Source organism: Myotis daubentonii, chromosome 5 (genome assembly GCF_963259705.1).
Source record: "Myotis daubentonii chromosome 5, mMyoDau2.1, whole genome shotgun sequence".
In the NCBI taxonomy this organism is placed as follows: domain Eukaryota; kingdom Metazoa; phylum Chordata; class Mammalia; order Chiroptera; family Vespertilionidae; genus Myotis; species Myotis daubentonii.
In genome coordinates, this window is record NC_081844.1 from 91,781,221 (window position 1) to 91,808,391 (window position 27,171).

Here is a 27,171-nt window from a genome sequence, read left to right on the forward strand (position 1 = left end):
AGAGCACAGCAGAATGGGGCACCCGGCATTCACAGCGAAGGGAACAGAACCTCGGATCTCGAGCACGGGGGAACAGAGGAGTATGTGGTGTTTGGCATTAATAGTAAATGAAGCAGCACATTATCTGATGTTACAAGTGAATTAAGCAGAATGTGAGCTCTAGTGTTAATAGTGAAGGGAACAGAATGGTACATTTACATCAAGGGTGACTGGAGGAGAGTTAGTGTCTGCTGTCAGTAATGAATGAAGCGGAATACTGTGCCTGGCCTTGGAAGAATGGAGCAGAATGTTGTGTCTAGCCTAGAACGAATGAAGGAGAATGTGTACCTGGCATTATTAGTAAACGGAGTGAAATCTGCGGTCTAGGGTTAATAGTGAATGGAGCAGCATACAATTCAAGAGTTAATAGTGAATGTACTAGAAAGTGGTGTTTAACATTAGAAATATAAGAATCAGACTGAGGTATGTGTAGAGGAGGGTTAGCGTATCAGGCATAACATGAGGCTGCTTTCTTACAAAGGACCTGCTTGCAAGGCTGGCCCTTGGAGTACATCTGGGAACTTGGAATTGGGGGTTGTTCCCACTTTCCCTAACTGATAAGGGTGCTTGGACTGCTTGTACAAACAACATGGTTTATGCTGAGCATCTGTTTCCCTTCTGGGGGTCTGGAATTTTGTTATGTGCTAGGCACCCAGCACCCAGTGAAAACCTTCAATAATGAATCTTTTAAAAAAAAGTAAGTTTTTTTTATTGATTTTAGGGAGAAGAAGGGAGAGGGAGAGAAACATCAATGATGAGAGAGAATCATTGATAGGCTGCCTCCTGCACACCCCGTACTGGGGATTGATTTCACAACCTGGGCATGTGCCCCAACTGGGAATTGAACTGTGACCTTCTGGTTCATGGGTCAAAGCTCAACCACTGAGCCACACCAGCCTGGCCCAATAATGAATCTTAAATGAATCTCTAAACACTTTCTCTTTCTGTCTCTCTGGGCAGAAACATTTCACACTTGTGCTGACTTTTGTTGCTGGGTAAGAGGGTGCTCTCTGTGGTCCCTCATGGGAGGGAGAGAGCAAGGAAGACTGCCCAAGGATTCCTCCAGACTCTGCACATGTCATTTTCCTTGTCATCTAGCTGTGCATCCTGAATATACCACTGTAAGACGTCTTAGCCTTGAGTATAACTATATGCTGAGTCTTTGAGTCCTTTCAAGTCTCTGAACATGGGGGTGGTCTCAGAGACCCCCAAGTCAGAGTATCTACATTAATGGTGAAAGGGGTGGAATGTTGTACTCAGCACTGAAAGTGAATGGAGGAGTTGAGTGTTAACAGTAAATGAAGCAGAATGTGTGTCTAATGTTGGTAGAGAATGGAGCAAAATGTGTCTGGGGATTGAATTGAACAATTGCAATCTTTCTTTCTTTCTTTCTTTCTTTCTTTCTTTCTTTCTTTCTTTCTTTCTTTCTTTCTTTCTTTCTTTCTTTCTTTCTTCCTTCCTTCCTTCCTTCCTTCCTTCCTTCCTTCCTTCCTTTCCTCCCTCCCTCCCTCCCTCCCTCCCTCCCTCCCTCCCTCCCTCCCTCCCTCCCTTCCTTCCTTCCTTCCTTCCTTCCCTCCCTCCCTCCCTCCCTCCCTCCCTCCCTCCCTCCCTCCCTCCCTCCCTCCCTCCCTCCCTCCTTCCTTCCTTCCTTCCTTCCTTCCTTCCTTCCTTCCTTCCTTCCTTCCTTCCTTCCTTCCTTTCTCTCTTTCTTTCTTTTGCATTTGTATTGAACATAATGTTAAATCTGGAGGAAGGTTTTGGTGAATCAGAGTGCTGGACCCTGCCAAGTGTGGTAGATGAAGAAATAGTGACTAATTCCTCGCGCTGTCCTTATCGCAGGCAGGGGAGGGAGATGAGTGTCCTCCTACCTGTCCAGGTGCTCCGTGCGCTTGGGCAGTGGGACTTACCTTGGGCAGGGACGCTCGGGAGCCAGAGCTCTGGGTGGTCATGGTGAGCACGGTGGTGATGCCCAGGCCCACACGGGCTGGTGCAGCATCCATGTTGATCCAGAAGGAAATCCAGGAGAGGATGACAATGAGCAGGCTGGGAATGTACATCTGGATCAGGTAGTAGCCCATCTGTCGCTCCAGGTGGAACCGAGCCTCAATGCAGGTGAATTTACCTGCAAGAAATTAGAATGAGAAGGCAAAGTGGCCTAGTGGGCAGGAACAAGACTCTGAGGTCAGAACAATGTTGTCTATGGAAAATTGGGGATGATGATGAAGATGACAATAGTAATAATAAATACCTACCTCACATGTTTACTCATATGGTAATTGTGATGAGAGAATGAGATGGTGCCTATAAAGAACTTAGCACAGTCCTCACACATCATTAGTGCTCGGCAATGTCAGTTGCGATCATCCTCATCCTCACTATTTTGTTGCAAAGACTGGGCCTAAGTGGACCATTCTCTTTCCTTCTGCCAGTTTTCTTCCCAAAACATGACTTGATCCTGTTACTTCCCTTTGTAAAACCTTTCTTTCCTTCCTTCTCTCCTCATACAAGAAGGTCCCCATTACCTGCAGGGAAAGTTCAAACTCTTTAGTCTGCCCTTCACAATGGAGCTCTGCCTGCTTTTCCATCCCACGTCCCTCCTTTCTTCACCTTAATCGGGACCACCTACACTCCATCCCTTGCTTGAGCAGTTCCTCTGACACAGAGACACCAGAGGTCCTCCCAATACCAGCTCTTCCTTCTGCCTTAGGAATTGGGTCCATTTTGAGTTAGGTACCCTGCTGCCTGGAATAAAGACTATCTCCCAGCTTTCTTTGTAATGAGCTGGGACCTAAGTTTAAGTTACTTGCCCCAGGACTCACAGGAAGAAAGGGTCGGAGCCACTTTAATAAATATATAACCACTAGTAATAAACCCAGAGCTCTATCCATCATGTTGAAGCAATGACTGAATGAATGTTTGAGATGATCTCTGGCCCTGGTGGGGGGTGGGACCTGCAGAGGGTGGCCCCTCGCACCTACCTGTGTTGTAATGCTTGGTGCAGTATCTCAAGTCCTTCTCCTCCTTCAGGATAAACTGGGGCAGAGTTAGTCCATCTGCCACCTGCACAGCTCCCTGCTCCTGCCACTCAAAGATGAGGTCATTCATGGTATAGCCAACTGGGATGGGATCAGAAGAAGAAGAAGCGGTCACCACCCAGAAGCACTTATTTGAGGCGTGTCTGGCTTTAGGGTTAGAGAGAGAGGCATCAGGCACTCGAGGGAACTCATGAAACCATGTTGCTTCCTCCCCCCTCCACATAGGAAGATAAAACTGGTTTAATTGTTTATATTTACCCCACAACCCTTCTCCCTCTCTCCCTACAGTTCCCAGCACCCTACCATAGCGTGTCCTGTTGCTCCTCCCCCTTACCTCCTGGTCAAGTTTAGTTGCCATCTGCTATTCCTGCCTGTACACCATCCTTGCAAGCTCCCTCTTTTGCTCACAGCAGACTTTCCTCAGGGGAATGACTCTATGGGGTGCTTTTGTGGTGGGACTATCATTTGGGGGCCAAAGTGTGAGATGCTGACTCCACGAGGCCTATCAGACTCTCTGCCCCAGGACTTTGGCCCTTGGGTGAAGTCACAGGAGGCTCAGCGTTGGCTGGTGCTGATTGTCTCCAGAGGTGTTGCTCCGAGGGGAGGACCCATTAGTCCCTGCTGCCTAAATGCTCTGCCCCAGTTTCTGTACTTTTGGTTTCTCCTACCAGTCCACGAGGAACCTCCATATCTTTCCACTTAATATTTTTAAAATGCGTCTGATTGCTCTCTGGGTTTACAGTAAAAGAATCCAGCTACCTACCCCAGCTGTTAAAATCCTGGTTCACTTGATCTCCATAAAGCCTTCTCCAGTACCGTCCCTCCTTCCCAATCAGAAGGAAGCCCGCTTTCTGCCACGAGGCCACCCTCTTTTCTACTTCTATTAGAACACTTACCACTCGCTGCCCTGTGTTAGCCAGTCATCTGTCTCCCTGCTGGAGGGAGCATTCCCGTAAGTTCAAGGACCATGCCTTATTCCAGCTATTTCCCCGTCACTCCTGGGGAGCATGTTCATGAGGGACAGGGGCAGTGCCTCTCTGGAGAATGCTGCTGGCTCCAAAGCTGGGCCTCAGACAATATAAGGGGAGTTATATTTCTAAAGCATTTTCTAGGAGCCAAGCCCCTCATCTGGCCTTTTGAGCTATTGCAGTAATCTCCTAGGGCCCAGCGGTTAGGAGCAGCTGTGTGGGGATTTCTGCCAGTCCTGTGGGTAAAGGGGAGACTGGTTCTTTCTAGAGGCCTCATGTGAGGGACTCACAGCTTTCCAGTTGCATGATACACGTCTGGACGTCCATGGGGAAATTCTTCAAGTCCATGGGGCAGGCCAGCGTCAGGGTGATTCTGGGGAGAGAAGGGAGTCAAATGACGCTGGGTCCACAGACCAGGGAAGCTGTGCCTCCATTCTAGTTAGTACCAGAACCACTTAACTCGGAGAGGTCAAGGGGTCAAGGAATTAACATATGTACATTTCCACACTTCAGATATGTAAATGGTTCTCAGACAGATGAAGGTCACAGAGAGTCAATAGAACTTCTGTGTTTCTTTGGAGTCTGTCTGGCTCCTAGGGGCCTGCCTTTAGCAAGGTGCCCGAAGACCTGGAGGCCGGGGGCTGCCCCCCTGTCCCGCTCTTCTGCAGAGGCCTCGGGTAGAGGCAGGGCCTGAATGATCCTTGAGCAGCACCAGGCCTCAGGCATTCCCAGGTGCACTGGCAGCAGGTGCCGCCAGTGGTTCTTGACTCCCTCCCTTCATACCCTAGGCCCGTGGTCGGCAAACCACGGCTCGCGGGCCACATGCGGCTCTTTGGTCCCTTCAGTGTGGCTCTTCCACAAAATACCACGTGCGGGCGCGCACGTACAGTGCGATAGAAACTTCGTGGCCCATGTGCAGAAGTCAGTATTTTGTGGAAGAGCCACACTGAAGGGGCCTAAGAGCCGCATGTGGCTCGCGAGCTGCGGTTTGCAGAGCCGCAGTTTGCCGACCACTGCCCTAGGCTCATCAAAAGTTATTTCAAAAGATCTCCAAACAGCTGGTGTCCAAACACAGCTGGCTCACATCTGTGGGCTCCTGCTGGTGTCAGCTGGGAAGTGGTGGGCACCCCTGGCTTCTGGGCTAGCTGTTTATTCTGGGTTGTTCAACCCTTGCAGAGGGCTGCAGCCTCAGACGCAGAGGAAGCCCCCTTAACAGAACCCTTGGTCTGCAGCTCCAGCTGGGATACAGGCTTCTGCTTGAATGGCCTTTACCAACATCTGAGCACCTGCTGCAGGGGATGGAGAAGAAAGAGCCTTAGATCATCAGGCCAACTCCCTCATTTGACAGGTGAGGTGCAGAGGAGGGTAGGGAGGGAGGGACTTGTGTAAGGTCACACAGCAAGCTGATGGCTCAGGCAGGATTTAACCAGGTCTCCCAGCCTTGGGATGCTGAGCGTGGATGCTGGCTGGCTGGCTTCCCAGCACTGCTGTCCTGAAAGGCACCGAGTTGGTAGTGATCACTCAGTGCTGGCACCCTGGCTGCACGTGGTGAGGCACCAGGCCCTGTGTGAACCTCTGCCCTTTAGCTCACATCCACAGCTCCCATGTGGGTCCCTTCATGCACAAAGTAGAAGCAAGAGGGGGGAAAGGAGAAGGGAAGGGAGGGGGAGATGAGAGAGAGAGAAGGGAAGAGGAGGAGGGGGAAAGTGAATGCAGTTGATTTCTGAAGATAAAACCTTCAAGGTGGGGCATCTGTCACACTGGGTTAATTTCCTGAAGTTGAATGACCTTGAGAATATCACTTTCTGCTGATTTGTTCCTCTGTCATGCTGCACTGGGGCTTAGCTTCCCAGAGACATGAAACTAGCCTGGCAGCAGCAAGAACCAGGTAGGGTGACCCTCCCTGACCGCCAGCCAGCCACGATCTTGGTGCCATTTCCTGAGCCCACCACCCTTCCAGTCTGGATGGGCACTGGGTGGGGTGGGCCCCCAGGTTTGGAAGGCATCTGCCTCTGGTTCCTCCCAGCCTTCCCCTCTGTGGTGCTACTTTCCCTGCAGAGATTTCTAAGTCTCCTCTCATAGCCAGCCTGCTTTTCGGCCACATCTGAGGATTGGGACCTGTGCAGATTCTTCTATGAGCCTGGACATTTAAAGCTCACCTTCCAGCCCAGTGGTTGAGCATTGACTTAGGAACCAGGAGGTCACGGTTCAATTCCCAGTCAGGGTATATGCCCAGGTTGTGAGCTGGATCCCTAGTAGGGGGTGTACAGGAGGCAGCTGATAGATGATTCTCTCTCATCATTGATGTTTCTATCTCTCTATCTCCCTTCCTCTTTGAAGTCAATACAAATGAAAAATTTTTTTTAAAAGCTTACCTTCTAATGGAAATGAAAAAGTTTAGTCCCCTGAGGAATGGGAGGACGATAAGGGGGAGTCATTTAGGATCAGTGCTCCCCTTAAACCCTTTTAAATAAAAACATCTTCATTTAGCAAATATTTGAGTGCCCATCGAATGCCACACCCCTGTTCTTTAAGGTTCTGAGTGGACATCAGATTAGCTCTGGGCACTTTGCTAAGTACTCAAACTTTCAGCTCCTCACTTGTCTAATCTGAAAAATGGGCACAATAAAACCTACTTCATTGGGTTGTGAGGAGGATTAGAAATCATCTGTGTAAAGTACCCAGCCTAGTCAGTACATTTCAGTGAATGGGGATCTATCAGAATCATATGGACATTAGTCATTTTCTTCATGTCTTGGGGGACAATTTTGGGAATTAGGTGGGAAGGGGTAGCAGGAGACTCTGAAAGTTTGCCTCTGACCAGTATCTGCAGGAAGCTGGGGAAGGGAGCCCAGCTTCTTGGACCCGGTACAAGGTAAGGAGGATGGGAAGCATTTCCAGAAGGGATGGAGCAGCCCTGACTGGTACCTGTGAGCAGTGCCACTCACCGGCAGGCCATTTATGGTGAAGTTGCTGGAATTTTTCAGGTTTTGTGCCTTTGCTCCTGCTATTTTTAAAAATTTCGGTAAGAACATGTAACATGAGATCAACCCTCTTAACAAGTGTTGAAGCATTCAATACTGTGTTGTTAACTATGGCACCGTGTTGTCCAGCGGTTCTCTAGAACTTATGCATCCTGCGTAGCTGCACGCTCCTGCTATCCATTGTTGCCTTTGCATCCTCTTTTTCTTTATCGAAATTCTGGGTAAGGGTAGGGGCCTAACTTTAACCCACCTTCTCCCAGATGCTTCCTGGGTCTCCCTGGTTAGAATAAACCACTTGCCCCAGGACTTTGCCCGGTGTTTTATTCGCAGTTGCTGGGTGTATGTTTCAGGCTGGCTCTGCCCATCTGGCGAAGGTGTCAGGTTGCCAGGGCCCCTTCACCTGTTTGACCCGCCTCTTTAGTCTGTTCCCAGAAGACAAGGGGGCAGGGCAGGTTCTGAGGATGGAGGCGATGAGCCCGGGCTCACCTGATGCTGTAGAGGACGTTCCCGCTGCGGGAGATCCGCAGCAGCTTGTTGTCCGTGGTGATCTCGTGGAAGTGGGCCCCCTTCTCGTTGGCGAAGAACAGGTCGGGTTTCCAGATGGAGTCCAGCATGGACGGGTCCAGGTCCAGGGAGTCGTCGGGGTATTCATTGTAGGCCAGCCGGGGGTCGTTCCACTGCTGCCGCAGAAAGATGTTGACCCTGTAGTCCTGCAGCCGGGGGACAAGGGTTAGGCCCTGGGTGCCGGCCCTCCAGGGCCCAGGTGCTTCCAGCCTGTGTCCCCCAAACCCGCTGGAGGATGTGGCTCCAGTGTGGTGGCAGCTTAGTGGGAGTCGGACATCAAGTCCGTGCGTCAGGCCAAACCACAGGAGTCCTAACGATCCCAGAACGTTCTCTAACTGCCCCATCGCGTATATTCAGCTTGAACTGAGATTATTTAAATGTTATCCTTTCTTTTATGAAGTTAAAAAATATAAAGTTCAGGCTGATATAAGTGCCTGTTTTCATCCTGTTAGATAAGAGAGGTAGTATGTTACAGATAAAGTTGGAGTCCCCTTTTTATCATCAACCTGTCAGTGCAGTAATTCTCACATGCACTCTGGTTTGAGAGCTGCTAGTCTAGACAGATTGACGGACAAGAGGAAAGACTAAAAGCTGATGCCTGGAACTAAAGTCCTTAGTTCCCATTCACAACCTGCGAAGCAATTAGTGGTAGGGTTAGGTCCCCAAGGCTGGGAACTGGGTAATAAAATGAAGAAATAGTTGCAAAGAAAAGTTTTAAATTTTTGTTAGCGAGGCATTATAAACCTGGGTGCCATGACTATCATGACACTGCAAGTAAAATTTAGGGTACATCTGAGATTTTCCCAGGAATAGGACCATAGTTCTCTCTATTGGATTCCCACAAGAGTTTAAAGTCCTCCAAGATGAATAACCTCAGCTCAAATCCAACTTTAAATGCTTTCCTTCAAGACACGAGCTCCACTCATGAGCACCCACTGCCGATCTTTCCCGGAAGGTGCCATAAATGAGATGTGCTGTATTTCCTTTGTGGTGCTGCTTCTAAATGCTGATTACTCAATGTGTCATCAGCAGGAATGAACCAAAACGAACATCCACCCGCTCCGCCCCCCCCCCCCCCCCCCCGTCAAGTTCCTCAGTTCCTCCCAGCAAAGGCCTCATTCCGTTTGCCTACAGAAATATCAATAGCTTTATAAATGTTCCAAGGTATTTTACAGGATTGTTCTATAATTTAATTGAAGCCTCTCCCTCCAGTCCCATAGAAAATGACATTTAGTCTCATAATCTCATGTCTTATACGTCCCGTGGTGGAGGGAGAACTTCAGGCCAGACCTGGGTGTTGACAGTCAGAGACAGCTCCTGGTCTGGCCCCCTCTGACCAGGGGGCTAGAACGGCTTTCTCTCCTGGATTTTACAGGAGAGAGAGAGAGAGGAGAGAGAGAGAGAGAGGCTCTAAGGCAAGTCCTATCAGAGTAAACATACTATGAATGAATGGTTGGGCAGAAAAAGCCTTCAGCCCCCAGCTGTGCTTTTGGTGTTCTTGCCAGTGACATGTCAAGCCTGTTTACGTGGCTGGAAGGAAGAAAAGAAAGTGGCATTTCTTAAAATGATCTGTTAGGCAGCAGGTGCTGTTCTAGATATTGTCACATACATTTAATCATCAAAACCCCCCTACAAGTTAGACATCCAGATTCCCATGGCGAGGAGGGTAAGGAAGCTGAGGATTAGAAGGGCTGAGAAACTTGTCCCAGGCCAGGGCTAGTAAGTGGCAGAGCTGGGCTCTGCATCCGCAGCGTCTGACCCTCCATGAGCACGTCCCACGGGGTGGAGAGCCGGCTCTGTGCCTGGCTATGCTCCTCCCATCCTCACAGCCTAGTGGATTCTGCCTGCTCAGCTTAGCCTCACCTCCTGCAGAAGCCTTCCTGCCCTCAGGCTTTCCTGATCCCTTCCTTTTCTGATCTCCCAGCAAAACGGAATCACCAGAAACGTTTAATTTAGCACTTCCTCACTGTGTGTGTTTTATCTCCTCTCCTTGATTGGCAACAATTTGAGGGGATGAACTTGAGCTTATATTTCTCCCGCACCAGCCCACCTATTCACCCAGTCATTTTCTAAGATCACACAGCAATTCAGGAAAGGACCAGGGATTAGACCTGAATTGCTTCTCTGGGTCTCACTGTTAAAAAAAAAAAAAAAAAGGAGCTAGGTTAGATGGTCTCTTAACAACCCTTCCAAATCTAATTGCTAATTGTTATTAGTTTTGTTTGTGTAATTAAGAACATTTAACTGAACATCTAGTAAATGCCAGGCACTGTTCTAGGCACCAGAGAATATACTGAGAACAAGAAAGACATACTTATGCAGACACAGAGCCTACAGCATAACGTCTACACCGCACTGAGGTAAGGGCTCTGTAGGGATTAAGTACAGGGTACTAGGGAGAGAGAAGAGACAGCCTCCCCATCTGGACTTGGGGGTGGAGGGCAGGGAAGGCTCCAGGAAGACACGGTGAGACCAGATATAGTTGAGCCAAAGAGGAAGGGCATTTAGGGCAGTTGGACCTGCTAGAGACAAAGCAAGAGTGCAGTACTCTGGAAGGACAGCAAGTGATGAGGTGGGGAAGGGAAGCAGGCAGGGCTCAGGAGCCTTGCTGAGGACTTTGGACTTCATCCTGGGAGCAATGAAGCAATGAAGAATTTTAACTGTGGAGGGACATATTTATGTTTTCATTTTATTGCTGATATTTCATTTTTATTTTTTAATAGGAAAAGGACTGTATTTATTGATTATATACATCTATTAAACTGGTATATAGTGGATACTTTAACATACTACACATCATTTAATACTCATATCATTAAAAACTAGCTTATTATTTCCATTTTACAGTTCTTATTCCCATTTTACAGTTGAAGGCATTCAGGCTCAGAATAATTAAGTGATTTTCGTGAATTCACGAAGGAAATAAGTGGCTGGATTCTAGGCCAGATGCTTGCTGCTAGACTTTATGAATGCATCATGCATTTCCATTAATCTAAGTATATGTATGCAAAACATATCTATAACACTCTTTCATGGACAGGAATAGTCTCTATTTTGTTATTACTGATATTTAAAAAATATTTTACTCTTTCTTATTACAGAAGTAATGCGTGCTGATTGTAAAAATACAAATATATACCACCTAAAAGAAGAAAAACAGGCCTGTAGGGTCTCATTATGAAATGACGAAAGAAAGGCACAAGCTGAGACCTGGAGAAGGTATCTTGGTGTCCTCAGGCAGCCACACTTCCCCTCAGCAGCTGCTGCTCAAGCAAGTGCTGCCATTGACTTCTCCTGCCTCATTGGTACACAGCAGTGGGAAATGCAGTTTGGGAGAGATCAATGTAATTGGTGCAATAGCCTGAAAGCTAAATGCTGTTTTGCTCACTTAGCCCTGTGCTTACATGGGTTGGTGTTCGACATGACGGGGCGCGGGGCGGTCCATGTTCAGGTCCATGGGCCGAGGAGCAACATTTGAATCCTCCACCTGAGAACCTCGAGCTCCACCCCCAGTAATGGTTTCTAGGTCTCACACTCTCATCTAAGTCTGAGGCGGAAGGGATTTCCAGAGTTCTAGCTCAACAGTCTTTAGCACTGGCTAACCTTTCTTGCCTCTGAGATTCCCTGATGGTCTGATTTCTGGAAACTGGGCAATTGCCATGCTTGTAAGACCAAGGTGGAGCATTAACTAGTTCATTTTGACATTCAACAAATATTTCTTCAGGGCTTTCTGTGTACCCTCTCTCCATTGTGTCTAATTTTGGTTGGATTGTGACCCCCATACCCTGTTGTATCTAATTTCAGATTCCAACCCTCCCCAGAAAACTCCTCTAAACTCACCATTGTTGTGAAGTAGTATGCACGAGGTATTTTAGTAGGAAAGAGCTAAGAACCTGATGAGTGCGTTGGTGGGAAGGGGTTGGAGAAGCCATTGCCATCAGGACCAAGAGCTATCATCCAACAGGTAGGCAAACAACAAGATTCTTATACCTGCCTAAGTCTCAGCAAGCACTTCAGCCCTCAAAGGGTCGTCTCTTCTCTAAACTCAATTCAACTCTATAGACATTATGCCCTGAGGGAGACCAGTGAGGGTGGAGGCACATGGTCTTGATTTCTACCCTCACAGAGCTTGAAGTATCTAGCAGGCCAGGCACGATATGGACACAAACATCTACCATGCAAAACTGAAAGTAATAAGGGTCATTGAGAGCAATACCTAACAACTGGCTATTAGGTATTACTCTCAAGACATGGAGATTATTTCCAGCCAGGCTGGGTGAATCTGGAAGAGCTTTGGGAGAGAAGGTGGCATTTGAAAGGACCCTATCAGTCTATTCCATCCCCCTGAAGTTGGCTTCTCTAGATCTGGTATTGTTCTGAGATGTGACCAGTACCTGGTTTCAGCTGGAAAGGAGGCCGGTGATGTGTGAGGAGGTAAATCAAGGTACTCAGAGACTAAAGAACTATTTCTAACATCACACAGCTGTAAGTGTCAACTCTGAGATTTGAACTCAAGATGTTAATGTCAGAGCCCAAGTACTTAACCATGAGACTACACTACCCAGGATCTCCCAGACTTGCACTGAGCAACAATTTGATGATGCCCAATACCATTGGATACTCCCTCTGGCTGCTGTTGTGTACCTGTGGATTTGTAGAGACCCACAATCAGCAGCAAGGACAAAAAGCCTCTGTCCCAGGTCCAGCAGTTCACTGGCACTCCTACTCATTCCTGCGCTGGCCCTCCAATTTGACCCATTGTCTGCTCTACACTGGAGTCCAGTACTGGCAACTCCCCAGATCCTGACTCATTGCCTCCTTGGCTCCGGATGCCTGCTCTGTGCCCTGAACTCTCCTAAGTCACCACCCTGCCTGTGCATTCTCATTTGGATCTCACACAATCAGAGCTACATTTGTTGTAAAGAACTGTAGATGGTTTGGACCAGTGGAGCTGAGCATCTTTGTTTGTCTCTAGGGGATCACTAAAGCCCAGCGTGAGTTTAATAATTACGCGAACATGCTAATAGTAGCTACTTTTATTGGGTGTCTAACACTTGCCAGAACTTGATATACATTCTGTCTCTAAACCTTTCATCAACCCAACACACTGGGTATTATTACACTCATTTTACAGGGCAGGAAACTGAAATTCAGAGAGGTTAGACAGAGGTTAAGCATCTTGCTCAAAGTTCCATAGCTGGTAGGTGCTAGAGCAGAGGTATGAATCCAGGAGTGGGTAGAAGACAGACATAGTGCATTGTGTCCCACTGAACTCGTGAGATATGTTGGCTCATACATATCCTGATAGTGTCAGGTGGGGAACTTTGCACTGGCCTGTTAAGCAGTGAGATGGATTCATAACTGGTTGCCAAAGGTTGCAAATTGAAGGGCGGATGCTAACCTGGAAAAAGGACAGTGTTGGCAGTCCAGGCACCATAGTGAGACGCTAACAAATGTAGAAATATGGAAAGCAAGGTTGCTCTCTGAGAGTTAAGCTAACAGCAGAGATGAGTGTGCAGGAGAGGAGTTGGGTGAGGCTCAGCATCAATCACAGGGACCTCTGTGTAGTCGCCATGATTGAGGACTGGCATGTGTTGTGATTTAGTAAGTGGAACCTGAATTGATTTGATCATGTCTTGTTTAGAGAACTATTTTACAAACATGTGGGAGACATTTATAAGTAGTACTAGAGGCCCAGTGCACGAAATTCGTGGGGGGGGGGTCCCCTCAGACCAGCCTGCACCCTCTCCAATCTGGGACCCCTCTGGGGATGTCCAACTGCCGGCTTAGGCCCGATCCCGGGGATAGGGCCTAAACCGGCAGTCGGACAGTCTTCTCACAATCCTGGACTGCTGGCTCCTAACAGCTCACCTATTTGCCTGCCTGACCACCCCTAACTGCTTCTGCCTGCTGGCCTGATCACCCCCAACAGCCCCTCCCCACCAGCCTGGTTGCCCCCAACTGCACCCCCTACCGACCTGGTCGCCCCACGACCTGGTTGTTTGGTCGCCCCTCACTAACCCCCCTGTAGGCCTGGTTGCCCCACACAGCCTGTTCAGTTGTCTGTTCAGTTGCAATGGTCACTTAGGCTTTTATATAGATAGATAAGAAAGGGCAGGCAGAGGAGCAGGAACCTTGCAGCAGCACCTGGGGAATAGGACACTGGAATGCTGTCACCAGAAGGAAGGGATATGTGTGGCGAGGCGAGGAAGGTGTCTTAGACCTCTCTCTAAAAAGGTCTGCTGAGAGTTCCTTCAAGACTGTCTTTTTCTCCAGTTCCAGGTACATCAGAACAACTTTTGATTGGCTCCCCTAATATTCAGAGAGTGGCCAGGGTGCGCGTTCATGGAGGACGAGAGCATTCCTCAGTCTAATTAGAATGGAAAGATCTGTCGTAAATGAAAATGACCTGGCAGTCTCACCCGCTTCAGTCTTCTATGGGCTTGAGTGTCACGAGTCAGCCTTGCTGAATCTGATCTGATAGAGAGCCCCCTGGGCTGTCCTAAACGCAAGCTGGTGATGCCTCCCTTGGTGCTGTTGGGAGAGAGTCACCCTGCAGATGCTACCAGGCGCCTATGATTTCGCTTTCTGCCTGTGACAGACTCTAGTGGCATTTCTGAGAGCTCTCTCCATGGCCTTCTCTTAGTCTCCAGTTTACCAAGGCTTTGAGGAGTATTGAACCGTATCAACCTGGATGACATTTAATATAATTTTTCTTGGATTCCCCCAACCCACGAGTATAAGAAGTGACCTAGCATTAACTGTGTAGAAAGACTGAGGGTGTCATGGAAAAATCAACCATAAGAAAGGATCTCATCCACAATAGCAACCAACCCCACAGACTCTCCAGGAATAAACCTAACAAGCAATGTGTGAGAAGTATATATTTAAAAAACAACAACTCTTCAGCTTTACTGAAAAGAATAAGGGAATACCTACATAAATGGAGAGACGCACCATGTTTATAAAATATACTTAAGATGCCACTTCTTCCCAAATTAATCTATAAACTTGATCTCAAAAATTGGAGGCAATTTTTATAGGCTTTGACAGGCTGATTCTAAAGTTCATGTGGGAAAGAAAAGGAGCTGAAAAAGTCAAGAAAACCTTAAAAAATAACAACAGAAGACTATCTCTACCAGGCATAGAAATATAATGTGAAGCCCAGTAATGAAAGTAGTGTGGCATTGGTGCAGAAACAGACAAACAGAGCTGTGGGCAATAAACAGAGACTAGAAACAGACTAGGTATCTGTGGGGATTTATTTGTTTATTTTTTATATGGGGATTTACTTTATGAAAAAGATAGCATTTGAAATCAGTGGAGGAATAATGGCTACTTAAGAATGATGTTGGAAATATTACTATCTAATCAGAGAAAAGTAAACCACCACCAAATACTTTACAGAAAACTAAGCTAAACCAAATGGATTAGGGACATACATGTTAAAAAATAACCTATGATATTATTCAAACTGCCCAATAAACATATGCAAAGATGATCAAATGCACTAAGAATCTGAAGTGAAAATTAAAAATGACTGTGAAGTACCATTAAAAAAAACTTACCTGGTAAAATGAAATATAAATGGTAATATCTTGGGTTAGCAAGGGTGAAGAGAAATGAACACTGTTGGGAGGACAGTAAATTATTAAAACTTATTTGGAAGTTAGTTGGGTAATAATATCTGTCAAAATAATAAAACGAAGTGCATGCTTTTTTGATAAAGTAATTCCACTTCTGGAATATATCCTAAGGAAATGGGCAAAGAGCTATGCACAAGAAAATTCATTTGTAATAGCGAAAAGCTACATAAGCCTAAAGGTCCATCAGGAGAAGGGTGGTTAAATACCATGAAATGATGTCAGACCATGGAATTTTACAGGTAGGCCATAAAGTCTGGAAACATAGATTAAAGTCATTTTGTCATATATTGAATATAATAATACTAGTAATTACCTATTATGTTTCCAAATTTGGTAGTGTGTGGAAAGTTAGGAATGAGGTAGACTGACATGTAGTATGTGGACAGATTTCAGGCCATGATGGAAGTTAAAAACACAAATTGTACTGCACCATCCTATTTCTACAGAGATGTGTGTGTCTCCACAATGTATGCACAGTCAAGAAGACGACCTAGTCGGGTGCACACTAGATTGTTTGTCTGCATTCCTACTTCTCTCTCTTTTTTTTTTTGGACTTATTACAAAGTTTGTTGTAATAACAACAACCAAGTGCCAGAGTTTTGCTGTCCATAAGCATACTGTGGATAGGCGGCCACTAATCCCCAGGGTCCTGGCCAGTGTGCCTGGCTCTGAGCCAAGCTAGTCCGACCCTTGGTAAGAGAGGCTGCAGCTTATGACCTGATAATGGAAATACTGGGATTCATGCCCAGAGGACGCCAATACACACACACACACACACACACACACACAGACAAACACACACACACGCTCTCTCATTTGTTTACATATAGTTCCACATGAATTGAGCGATATACGTGTCCCCATATGTGCACACTCCCATGCATACCTGCGCACATGTATAGACAGACTCATACTCACATACCTATTCACATGTAAATTCTCTTTCACTTATTCACATGTATTTGTACATATATTCACATGCACATCCATAGATACACATATAATATGCTGCTTCATGCTGATGCATACTTCACTATGTGCTTATATATTTACAAATATCTACACACAATTACATAAATGAAAATAGTACCATTCATGTACACTCACTCTTAAATACTTTCTCATATTTTTACATATATACATACACATATAAATTCACATTCATACTTATACATATTCACATGTACATTTATAACCAGAAACGCACATACTTATTCCTATGCATGGCCATACACATTTCCCTTTGAGGTTACACGTGCAAATACATTCAAACTAGCATATACATATGCACATGCCTATGTGCACATTTGTACAAACAACCCCACAATACACTCATGTGCATGTATGCTACTCAGAAACATAGAGGCTGTACTGCACACTCATAGTACGTGTGTTCAGACAGGCTGGTGGTTCCCGGAAGATTCTAGCTCCCGATCTTGCTCTTGGAGACTGCGGAGGGAGACTCTCGATCAGGAGCCCCTTCCCACCTCTCCCTCATTCACTTCTGTTCCAGCTTCTACCTTTGTCTTGCTGCTCAGACTTAAAGAGAGTCCCTGGAAAGGTCAGGTGAAGGACAGGCAGCCTCAGCCCTCCGCTGGCCTGGAATGGATCGAGGCCATTGCTGCTTTGCTGGCTGCCTGTCTCTGCTCTCAGGTCTGGCGAATAAGGCCAGGCCCTGGGAAGCAGACAGTCAAGCTCGGGGACTCCAGCTGTTCATAGAGCTGCTGGCATTCCCGCTGCTCCTGCAGAGCAGACACGACCTGGGGAGTTCCTGGCACAGGATACGTCCACATTACCAGGGACCCAGGGTGCGCAACTGCTCTTCACGTGATTGGAGAGGCAGAGCCCTGGCCTGGAACTGGGGCCTAAACATGTCTGTTCAATAAGTTTCCTTTCAGCCTTGGCCTGTTTGGCTCAGTGGATAGAGCATCGGGCCCACGGACTGAAAGGTCCTGGGTTAGATACCGGTCAAGGGCCCATACCTTGGTTGCAGGCTTGATCCCTGGTCCTGGTAGGGGAGCATGAAGGAGGCAACCAATCGATGTGTCTCTCTTACATCGATGTTTCTCTCTCTCTGTCTCTCCTCCTCCCTTTCACTCTCTTTAAAAATCAATGGAAAAATATCCTCAGGTGAGGATTTTTTAAAAAAGGTTTTTTCAGCTCTAAGTCCCTATGACCAAACCTTTCTGATCTTTAGTTTCCTTATCTGTAAAATGGGAATAACATTTCCTGCCTCAGGGGGGCTGTTGTGAGTCTAAAGGAGAGGGTATATGCAGAAGTACTCCGCACACTGCCTAGCACAGTGGCGTTTAATGTGTGGTTGTTGCTGTTGTATTCTGAGTGACAAGGAAAGAGGCTCGGATGGGAAAGTGGCCCACATGGTTTGGTTGGTGGGAGCTGAGGGAGAAAGAGCTGAAGGGAGAGTCACCCTTGGCTGCTGCAGAGAGCACCCATTCCATGCTCTGTGACCTCGTGACCTTGCTCAAGTGATGTCACCACTAGTCATCAGATTTCCTTTCTGTAAAACAAAGAACTGACCTAGATGGTTTCTTAAGTTTTTCGCTAGTTCTGAGATTTTTAGATTGTTTTCCTTCCCCTAAATCATCTGCAAAGCAAATTAAACACATATAGGCCATTAAGAACCGAGTGCGGGGAAAATCACAGTACTGTGGATGTGCAAGCTGGAGAATGGCAACTCCTTCCTACTTTGGATTAACTTTAATAAGTAAGGGGAAAGCTGTGTCATCTGGGGACCTCTCCCAAGGAAGCACATCATTGCCAGTCCTGCAAGCACATCATTGCCATTCCTGCATTTCCTGCCTAAGATCGTTGATCTCCTCTCTGGGGGCCTTGCTAGTTATCTCCCTTATGAACGTTGACAACCCTTTGCAGTAATGTGAACAAGACTCATTGGAAGCCTGAACTAGCCTGGCACAGGTGGATGTCCAGAAGTGGGTGCTTAGAGGACTTTATGGAAGTACCGTCTATAGTACTTTGTGACTGGCTTTTCTTACTCTGCTCACAAAGAGATGACTTTATTTTAGTCCTCACCTGAAGATGTGTTTATTGATTTTATTTTTCCATTCATTTTTATAGAGAGTGGAAAGGAGGGGAAGAGGCAGAGAGAGAGAGAGAAACAGTGACATGAGAGAGACACATCAATTGGTTGCCTCCTGCACCCACCCCGACCAGGGCTGGGATTGAGCCTGCAACCCAGGTACACGCCCTTGACCAGAATCAAACCTGACACCCTTCTGTCCTTGGGCTGATGCTCTATACACTGAGTCAAACTGGCTAGGGCTATTTATTGATTTTAGAAAGAGAAGAAAGAAGAGAGAGAGAGAAACATTGGTGTGAGACAACACTCCAACCAATTAAGCCACCAGCCAGGGCATAAAAAGATGACTATAGATGGCCTTTGTTATTTTCTCACAAGTGAAATCACTCCCTTCAAAACAAGCATAATAGATTATTTTTGTTTTCAAGGAGTGAGAAAAACATTTAAAGTTTCATTGTGTCTATTTATAATTACTAATGTAATATTTACTCCTTGTAGAAATTTAAAAAATATAGAAATGCTTAAAGAAGAAAATAAAATTATCCATCAGTCTATGATACAGGGATAATTGCTTTTAACATTTTAGTATTTTTCCTTCTAGCCTCTTTTTTTTTTCTGGTGTAATTTATTTTAAACTTTCTACTATGGGACTTTAAAAAAATATATATTTTATTGATTGTTTACAGAGAGGAAGGGAGAGGGATAGAGAGTTAGAAACATCGATGCGAGAGAAACATCGATCAGCTGCCTCCTGCACACCCCCTACTGGGGATGTGCCCGCAACCAAGGTACATGCCCTTGACCGGAATCGAACCTGGGACCCTTCAGTCCACAGGTCGAAGCTCTATCCACTGAGCAAAACTGGTTGGGGCTATGGGACTTTTTAAGTACATACAAAAGTAGAGAGTAGAGTAGAATCAACCCAACATATCCATTTCAGCTTCTGTACCCAGTCTTCTGCTATTCCGCAGTTGTACTTGAACTTTACAAGTAGGTCTTTACGTTTTCTTTTCATCTAAAACTTTAGCCCATTGATATGATGTTGTTTTTGTAATCCTGGGTGTTTGGCATGTGCAGGCCCTGCTGGCTCTTTGGCCATTTTCAGATATATGTGCTCACCTAAAACATGGAATAGGGCAGTAAAAATGTTCTGTTGCTATACCACCGGAAACCTGCAAGCACACCAGATCCCCCACCTCCTTGGGAAGCCCAATGCAGAGGGGAACTATTTCAGGGAGAGAGAGATGCCCCACAGGAAATAGCAGCTTGTGTTTTGATTCACTCACCATAGTTGTCTCAGCAATGGAACCAAAGCTGTTGATGAAAATGTTGCAGCTCACATTCACCGGGGGACCTGCCAATCAAGAGAGATACCTGCTTTAGCTCCATAGCCATGAAGAAACCCACAGGACAGGACCCGTGCCTGAAACACTGACCTCAGGGATGGACACCCCTTTGGTGAGGAGCCCCTTGCTTGTTCTCCACCCCACCCCCGAGCATCTGGGACTCCCAGACACACCGCTCTGCCAGATTCCCTGGTCCCCGAGTGAGCACCAGGTACAGAGCACCAGTGTCTGAGCTGGGATGTACTTTCATTAACACAGGATGATTCATCTTCCTGCCATATGGTTGAAATCCCTTCCCCAAACCCCACCGGCTGCCTTCTAATTTGTGGCTGAAATGTATTTACGGCTACAACATTTGGAGGCCATCTTGGGAATCACAAAGAACAGTGAGTTCCTTGCCTTGAACTTACGAACCACGAATGATTGCCTGAAAGGGTGTTGATGGGAATTACCAGCTGAGGAATCCAGAGGGAACCTCAAGGGAAGTCCCTAAGTCTTTGTTAAATGCTTTCTAGGCAGGGTTTTTGAATCCTGCTGCAAAAGATCGGAGAGAAGTGGAGGAATATTTGCTCTTTGGAATCATATTGCTAGAGGGACTTCTGTCCAGTTGAAGCTAAATATCTTCATTTTATGCTATTAATTATAGCACTTAGCATTTATTGAGCATTACAGGGTTTGCTGCTGGGCTGAGTTTTACTCACATGGATCTCCTTCTATCCTCTCAGTGACTCCATGAGGAGGCATGGTCATTACCTCCATTTTTCAGATGAGGAAACAGAGGCTCAGAGAGGTTGTTTGCCCTGAGCCATACAGTTAGTAAATGGACAAGTCAGAGTTTGAATTCAGATTTGTCTAATTCCAAAGCGAATGGTCTTCAAGGCTGTACTTGTAAAAATGAGGTTGAGAGAAAGGAAGTGGCATGTTCAAGGTCATATAGTGGCAGAATCCAGGGTTTTAAGCACTGGGCATCCACATGAGCTGACAAAAGGGCCAGCCTAAATAACCAGAAAGAAATGTGAGACTGTGGCTAAGAGTGGCATAAGCAGTAGGATCCCGGATACAAGAGAAGTTCTGGAGACTGAGGTATTAGAGTGGAACTCATGAAGGTGATGACCTTGAACTGACCTTGAAGGTGGGTAAGACTTAGATTATAGGTCATAATCCTGCACATGAAGATTGCAATGTGCAATTTGTGAAATTTTCAGGTCCACTTTCTTGTTGATCCCCATGAGGGCCTGTGGCAGGCAAGACAAACTTACTGTCCCTGCTGTTCAGGTGGAGCACAGAGAGTCTTAGCAACTCACTTGGGCTGAGTTAGCCAGCAAGTGGTAGAGACAAGACTTGAACCCAACTTTCTGATTGTGGAAAGACGGAGGAAGCAGATATCCTAGTGTCCTGTTACTATGTCCTCTCTGTCCCCCTTGAAAAAGTAGCCCAAGCATTTCACTCAAGCTCAGCCAAGATTTCCTTCTTTTCAGAAGTCTTGGTGTAGAGGGTGGGACTCAGTCTGGTGGTGAGAATCCAGGTTTTCCCTCTAGGGGAGTGAGGATCCCTGGGTTTTGGACACAGCTCAGTGCTCATTGGCTGTTTCACCTCAGGCCCACCCCTTCCTTGTTCTGGGTTGCAGTTTCCCCATTAATCTGGGAGAGTAGCCCCTTATCTGGGTAATCACTCTGTGCTCCAGTGGTTTGGAATTCCCTTATGGAAGCTAGTCATTCAACTAACAAGGTTATAAGACTTCAGGGCTGGGAGGTTTCTTAAAGGTCATCCGAACTGATGTGCAGGCAGGGCTGTTGGAGGTAGCATCACCAGGAGAACTAGTTAAACTGCAGATTCCTCAGCCCAACCCCAGACCCAGTGAAGCCAAATCTCCGGAGATTAGCCCAGAATCTATATTGTAATGAGCTCCCTGGGTAACTCTCATGTACAGCCAGGTGTAAGAACCTGCTATACCAGCTACCCTCTCAAAGCTCAGTGCTTGAACACCCCCAGTAGTGGGAACTCATTTTGTCTTGAGTGGTCCCTTCCATGGTGATAGCTCTGTCTGCTAAAAAATGTCTCTTATGCTGAGTGGACATCTGCCTCCTTGTCACTTCCACCTAAACGAAGGCCCATTAGATTTTTTTTTTTCTCATTTAGACTCAGACCCAGGTTTTTCTTTCATTTAGCCTCATACCATTAAGATGCCCCAAAGAATTACTGCCTGTGCCTTGAATCACGTGCACAGACTTCCCACCCAGCCCCTGCAGTGTCTGGTGCTGTGATTCCCCTATAAAGTAGGTCCTGATTTATGTGTGTGAGAGGGCGCCTGCCCAGAAGACCCCATGGGGAGGTGAGAGTCATTGACATACATCTGAAAGGAAATTATCCTCAAGAAAATTACAATCTGGCTGCCTTTGGCAGCAGGATAATGTATATATTTCATTAAATATTAAAGTTTAATTTTGCTTTTGTGTACGTGTTTGCATCAGGCTGTGCCCCTGATCCTAGGAACCATTGTCCGACACAGAGTCTTGGAGGAGATGCAGACTATCAGAACCGGAGGGGCCTTGGCTGCTGGATCATTTCGCAGATGTGGAAACAGAGGCCTGGTAAGTGATTCACTCTGGGTCGCACGCATCAGGTAAGTAGTGGACGTTCTAGAACAATGCAGGCCTCTTCCTATTGTGTTGGGGTCGCAGAGGCCTTCTCAGGAGCTCTGTAGTTTGTGTGGGGCTTTGGGGGAATCTTATTGGTGTCTGGGTAGAGGTGTGAAGGGACCATAGGCATCAGGGGCTGGAGGTCCCCTCCTCATGCCAGTGTTTCAGTCCTCAACACCAGGGAGAGAGAGAAACCTTGTTTCCAGCTCCAGGCTGGCTTCCGGGAAGCTGCACCTTGCTCAGAGCCCTACTTGGAGGGGATTGAAGGAGCTAGAGATGACACAGGGTCGGGAGACTAAGATGATCTAGATCTGTAGATTTTTGGGTCCAAGTGTCAGAGGAAGGCTTTCAGAGTGGGGAGAGACTGGGCCCTGATTCAATGGTTTTATAGTCTGGGTGAAATTTTATTTCTTAAAGATGTTCACTGCTAAGTAAGTAAGCCAGTAAATAAAAGAATAAATGACCAGCATTAGTTAAAGAACTGAGTCAGAGTAGCTAGCTGGGTTAAAGTCCCTACAGCCTCAACAGCATGGCTCAGGAGTCATTTAACTGCTCTAAACCTTAGCACATTTGTTGGTTCATTCGCTCATTCATTCATTCATTCATTCATTCATTCATTCATTCATTCACAAAAGGTTCATTGAGGGCCTTTTATGTGCCAGGTGCAGTGGTATGCACAAAGGATACCTAACACCTGAACCCGAGATGCATACACATTCAACAAAGGAGTCCCTCTTTTCTCAGGAGAGCAAGTCCGCGGCACTCAGTATGGAGTTCTGAGAGTGTCCACTAGGGGGCGTAGTGGACTGGAATTCCTGAAAACTGGACACAACCTGATGGTCAATTCTCCAATGTGTTTGATTTACACAACGGCGTTTCTAAAATTTGTGACTTAGCTGCCAACCTCAAAGATTTCACAAAACCCCAGACTCAAGTCTTGGAGGGCCAGCATCCCAGGGCCTGTGTTTCTACCAGGCAGTTACTGCCAGAGCTGAGAAGTAGGTGCCCTTAGACTAGCCCTGTGTTCTCTAGTTTTCTTTTCTCATGTTCCTCCTGCCTCACTCATGTGCCATATCTGTCTGGTTCCTCTGGGTGTTGGAGATTGAGACCCTGGTGAAGGGCTTGGGCCCAGTGCTATGTATGACAGCAGCTTTGGTCCTGACTTACCTGTCCTTGAGGGGACCAAGGTTATGCTAACAGTGCTGGAAGATGTGGCCTTGGGAATAAAGTGCTGGGGGAGCGAAGGAGCCTCGAGATAAGCAGGGTGGAGGTGGGCCCCAACAAACCTCAGTGCGTCTCTCAGACAGTTTTCTACCTGCAGAGCACTGAGAATGGGGGTAAAGTGAGCAAATACTAGGAAGCTGTACCAGCTGTCATCTCCCTTGTTTGGTTTTGGACTTGAGCTAAAAGGAGTAGTGAGGAAGGGCATCTGGAATCAAGATTGAAGAGGAGGCTGACAGCGGGTGCTTGCAGGGGTGCTGGGAGGAAGGTTCATGAGCACAGGCTCCTGGGAGGTCCTAGGACTGCACCTGCGGGGTTCTGCTCAGCAGTGTGAGGTGGGGACAGCCTCCTAAGGCACCCACGGGAACCGACTCCCTCTCTTTGAGATCTCCCAGGACTGTGAGAGCTAAAAGAAACCCCTCAGGTCACCTTGGGGAGGGTTTGTAAACTGGCTACCCATAAGGCATATTTGGCTCACAACAAACATGTTCTGTTTGAATGCACATATTTTGGGAATCAGGAAACTTTGCATAAATCTTCATTTCTGGCTCTTCTCGGAATACTGGGTGACCTGGCAACACGGGGCCTACATTCCAGTTGGGTAACTGTGGGCGGGGCTAAGAAGAGGCTGTCCCCTTTAGAGGGCCTGCACCTCTATTTCTCCATAGTCTCTACCACTCCCTATTGCCTTCCTCCTAGCTCCCCTCACTCACTGAAGTTTCCTACCTAAGTCCTATAGGCATTTGAAATTGTGACTCTGGTTTAGACTAGAAAGTTTCAAAAATTATTTGTTAATCCCTGGGACCTTTTCAGGAGGTGAATTTCAGTTGGATGTCTCTTATCTAAAACAAATAGAAGTGGACCGCTCGGGGAGAAGCAGCGTGGTCTTGGTCACTATGCTCTCTGCTCCTCCCTTTGGGGGCACATGGTGGGAGCCCCAGAGCTCCCACAGATAGCCAGCTTCATCACTGCAGAGATGAGGAAACTGAGGCCCAGAGAGAGGAAGAGGGTTATCAGAGTTCAGAGAGTGAGTTTGTGCCTGAACCAAACCTGACCCCGTTTCTTCACATGCCAAGTTTATCTATCTGTCTGTTATACCAGAGGTAGCAAGTAGGTTTCAACTCACACACAGATTCCTGGCAGCCAGGGGGCTGTTAAGTTTGAGTGTGGTTTGGGTGGGTGTGGTGGGGGAGCAGTCCAAACGGATTAATAGCATCTGCCTAGGGCAGAGGGGAGTCCTGGACTCCTGACATGTACGTACCATGCAATCCCATGCTGCTTACTTTTAATCTAGGAAAACAGATGCCTGGGGATTTGGAAGGAAAGTTTTCTCTACCTTTAAAATTGGGCCTGATCCTGGCATCATATCCAGAGGTTCTCCCCATGAGCTTATCCAGGAAGTCCGAGGGAGACATGGGCTTGGGCGCTGAGCGGGCGGCATCAGCCTCCTTAGAAGCAGCAAGGCTAAGAAAGGAGAGAGGAGAGCAGAGGGTTAACGATGGCCCTTTCTCATGCGTGGTCAGATCCCAGCCTGGCCCAGCCCTCGTAGACCCGAGAAATAGGTAATACGGGTCCTTAATGAGGGAAGGCCCAGGCTAACTTGTTTATCCAGCCCAAATATCAGCCGGCGTGTGATCCTGGCAGGCAGCCGAGTGTCTGACTGCTGCTGAGACGCTGCTGCCTTTTCTAAGGCTGCAGCCTGGAGATCAGAGCAATCACACTTGGCTGCAGGTCTCCCCGGGAGAGGGGAGAGGAGATTGAAGGGCTAACCTCCCGCTAGGCCCAGCCCTGTGTTTTGGGTGCCTGAGCCCCGCCCCATGGGTCCATGGAACAGCGAAAGAATCTTAGAGATCAAGTAGTCCCAGATTTCCCCAAAGTTTCTCTTCAGAATTGGTCACTAGTTGAAAAAAAGAAAAGTTGCCTAAGTCAAGTGCATTCAGGAACACAAATTTAAACAGGCATCTTTACCCAAGGTCTTCTCAGAGCCTTTAACAAGCTTAGATGCTATACGTACGGGACTAGTATCTCATGAAACACACACTTTAGAAAACCTCAGTTGGGAAAATGGAGGCACAGCTGGTGGGAGGGACCGGCCCCCCATTCCCACTCAACGAAGTGCTTTCAGGCTCTTATTCACACCATAGCAAGAGTTACTGAGGTCTAAGGACGGTGGCCCCCCACCTGCTGCTCTCAGTCAAAAGCGCGCAGATTTCTAGAGGAGTCAAAATTGGCAGCCTCAGGGTTGGAGGACAACCATTTGTGCAAATGAGCTTTTCTAGTCCTGAAATGCCACCAGGAGACCCCTGAGCTAGGCACCCTGTCGTGTCTGCCGAGGGGCTGGCACCTTAGAGGGAGTGCAGGTACAGAGATGTGCGCCTGTGTTTGCCAGCTAGGACACTGGCTCCCTGAAGATTTGCTTTCCACCCCTCTTGTTCATGCCCTGGCTCCTTTTCTGATCTCATCAGTCCTATTAAAGTGATCACCTCTTACAGAGGACTCTCAAATCAAGGTCTCAATGCCAGCTTCTCGCTGGAGCTCCTTTCCTCATTTACAGACATCTGCAGGGCATGTCCATCTAGACGTCCTGTCTGTGCCTCCGGTTCCTCTCCCACCCTGCATGCCACAGCTTTCTTCCTAAACTTGCTTCTCCAGACCGCAGCGTCCCCGGATGCCCCGACATCTCCTCATCCTCTAGGACTGGAAGCGTCCCAGCCATCTTATCTCCTTGGCTCCCTCTCCTCGCACACCCCTCACTCAGCAGGTCCTGGCCATGCTACCTCGCGGTATGGTTACTTGTGTTTGTGTCTTAAGACCAGGAGTCATGGTGCTTTTATTTATTGTTTGTTTATTCTTTTAATCTCCTACTGTGTCCATGATGGTGTTTCAAAAACATAATTGGTGCTCAGTAATTGCACAGTAAATGAGTGACTGAATAATTTGCTACTTTAATCAAATATCCTGGCGAATAGTATATTCATAAATATGCATATGTGGATCAACAATTTAAAAATGATCAGACTATTATACCCATTAATCAAAAACTACTGAAAGCAATTCCTGGGATTCCTTTGAAGATTTAGAAGGCATTCCAGGATGATGTAGACACTCATGCGTAATAATCTGGAGGTCCCTTATTCATAGACTGAAGAGCTAGGTTTGATTGACAGGACAAATGCATTTTACTGTTTTCATGTGTGTGACTATGGATGTTTGTGAGTTTGTGTGAAGTGGATGAGTTTTCAGGTGTGATGTGTATGCATGTTACGTGTACAGCTGTGTGGGTGAGGATGGATGTGTGGGGATTAGAGTGTTCATGGGGGTGTTTGTGGATGGATAGTGGATCCTGTTACATAGATTTGTATATGCAAAAATGTGAATACCTGGGATCATGTTAAGTATGCTGTTAAGTGTGACATTTAGTGTGGGCATTTTTGTGTGTGTATATGTACATGAATTATAGGGTATGAATGTATAAGATGCCTTTGTGTATGTATGTATGTGGTGTGTACATTGCATGTGTGTGCTTCTCAAATGAAATTATGAGATGTAAAATAGGATAGTGCAAAAAAGAGTGAAAATAATGGGTGATTTGGAATCAATGATGTCTCATACTAGCTGTGTGACCTTGGGGAAGTTACTTAACATCTCTGAACTTTAGTTGCCTCATATGT

At 46.8% G+C, this 27,171-nt stretch overlaps 1 protein-coding gene across 2 annotated transcripts in view; it reads right to left on the bottom strand.

Moving 5' to 3' along the window:
* GLRA1 (glycine receptor alpha 1) overlaps positions 1–27,171 on the bottom strand; it is a 63,658-nt gene that overhangs the window by 6,604 nt on the left and 29,883 nt on the right. For both annotated transcript variants that reach the window (XM_059698976.1, XM_059698975.1), the window contains exons 2-7: positions 24,837–24,964; positions 19,581–19,648; positions 7,513–7,736; positions 4,333–4,415; positions 3,018–3,155; positions 1,947–2,161 (exon numbers count right to left, since the gene is read on the bottom strand). In XM_059698976.1, the coding sequence (XP_059554959.1) occupies positions 1,947–2,161; positions 3,018–3,155; positions 4,333–4,415; positions 7,513–7,736; positions 19,581–19,648; positions 24,837–24,964 (856 nt within the window). The remainder of the gene's footprint in view (positions 1–1,946; positions 2,162–3,017; positions 3,156–4,332; positions 4,416–7,512; positions 7,737–19,580; positions 19,649–24,836; positions 24,965–27,171) is intronic.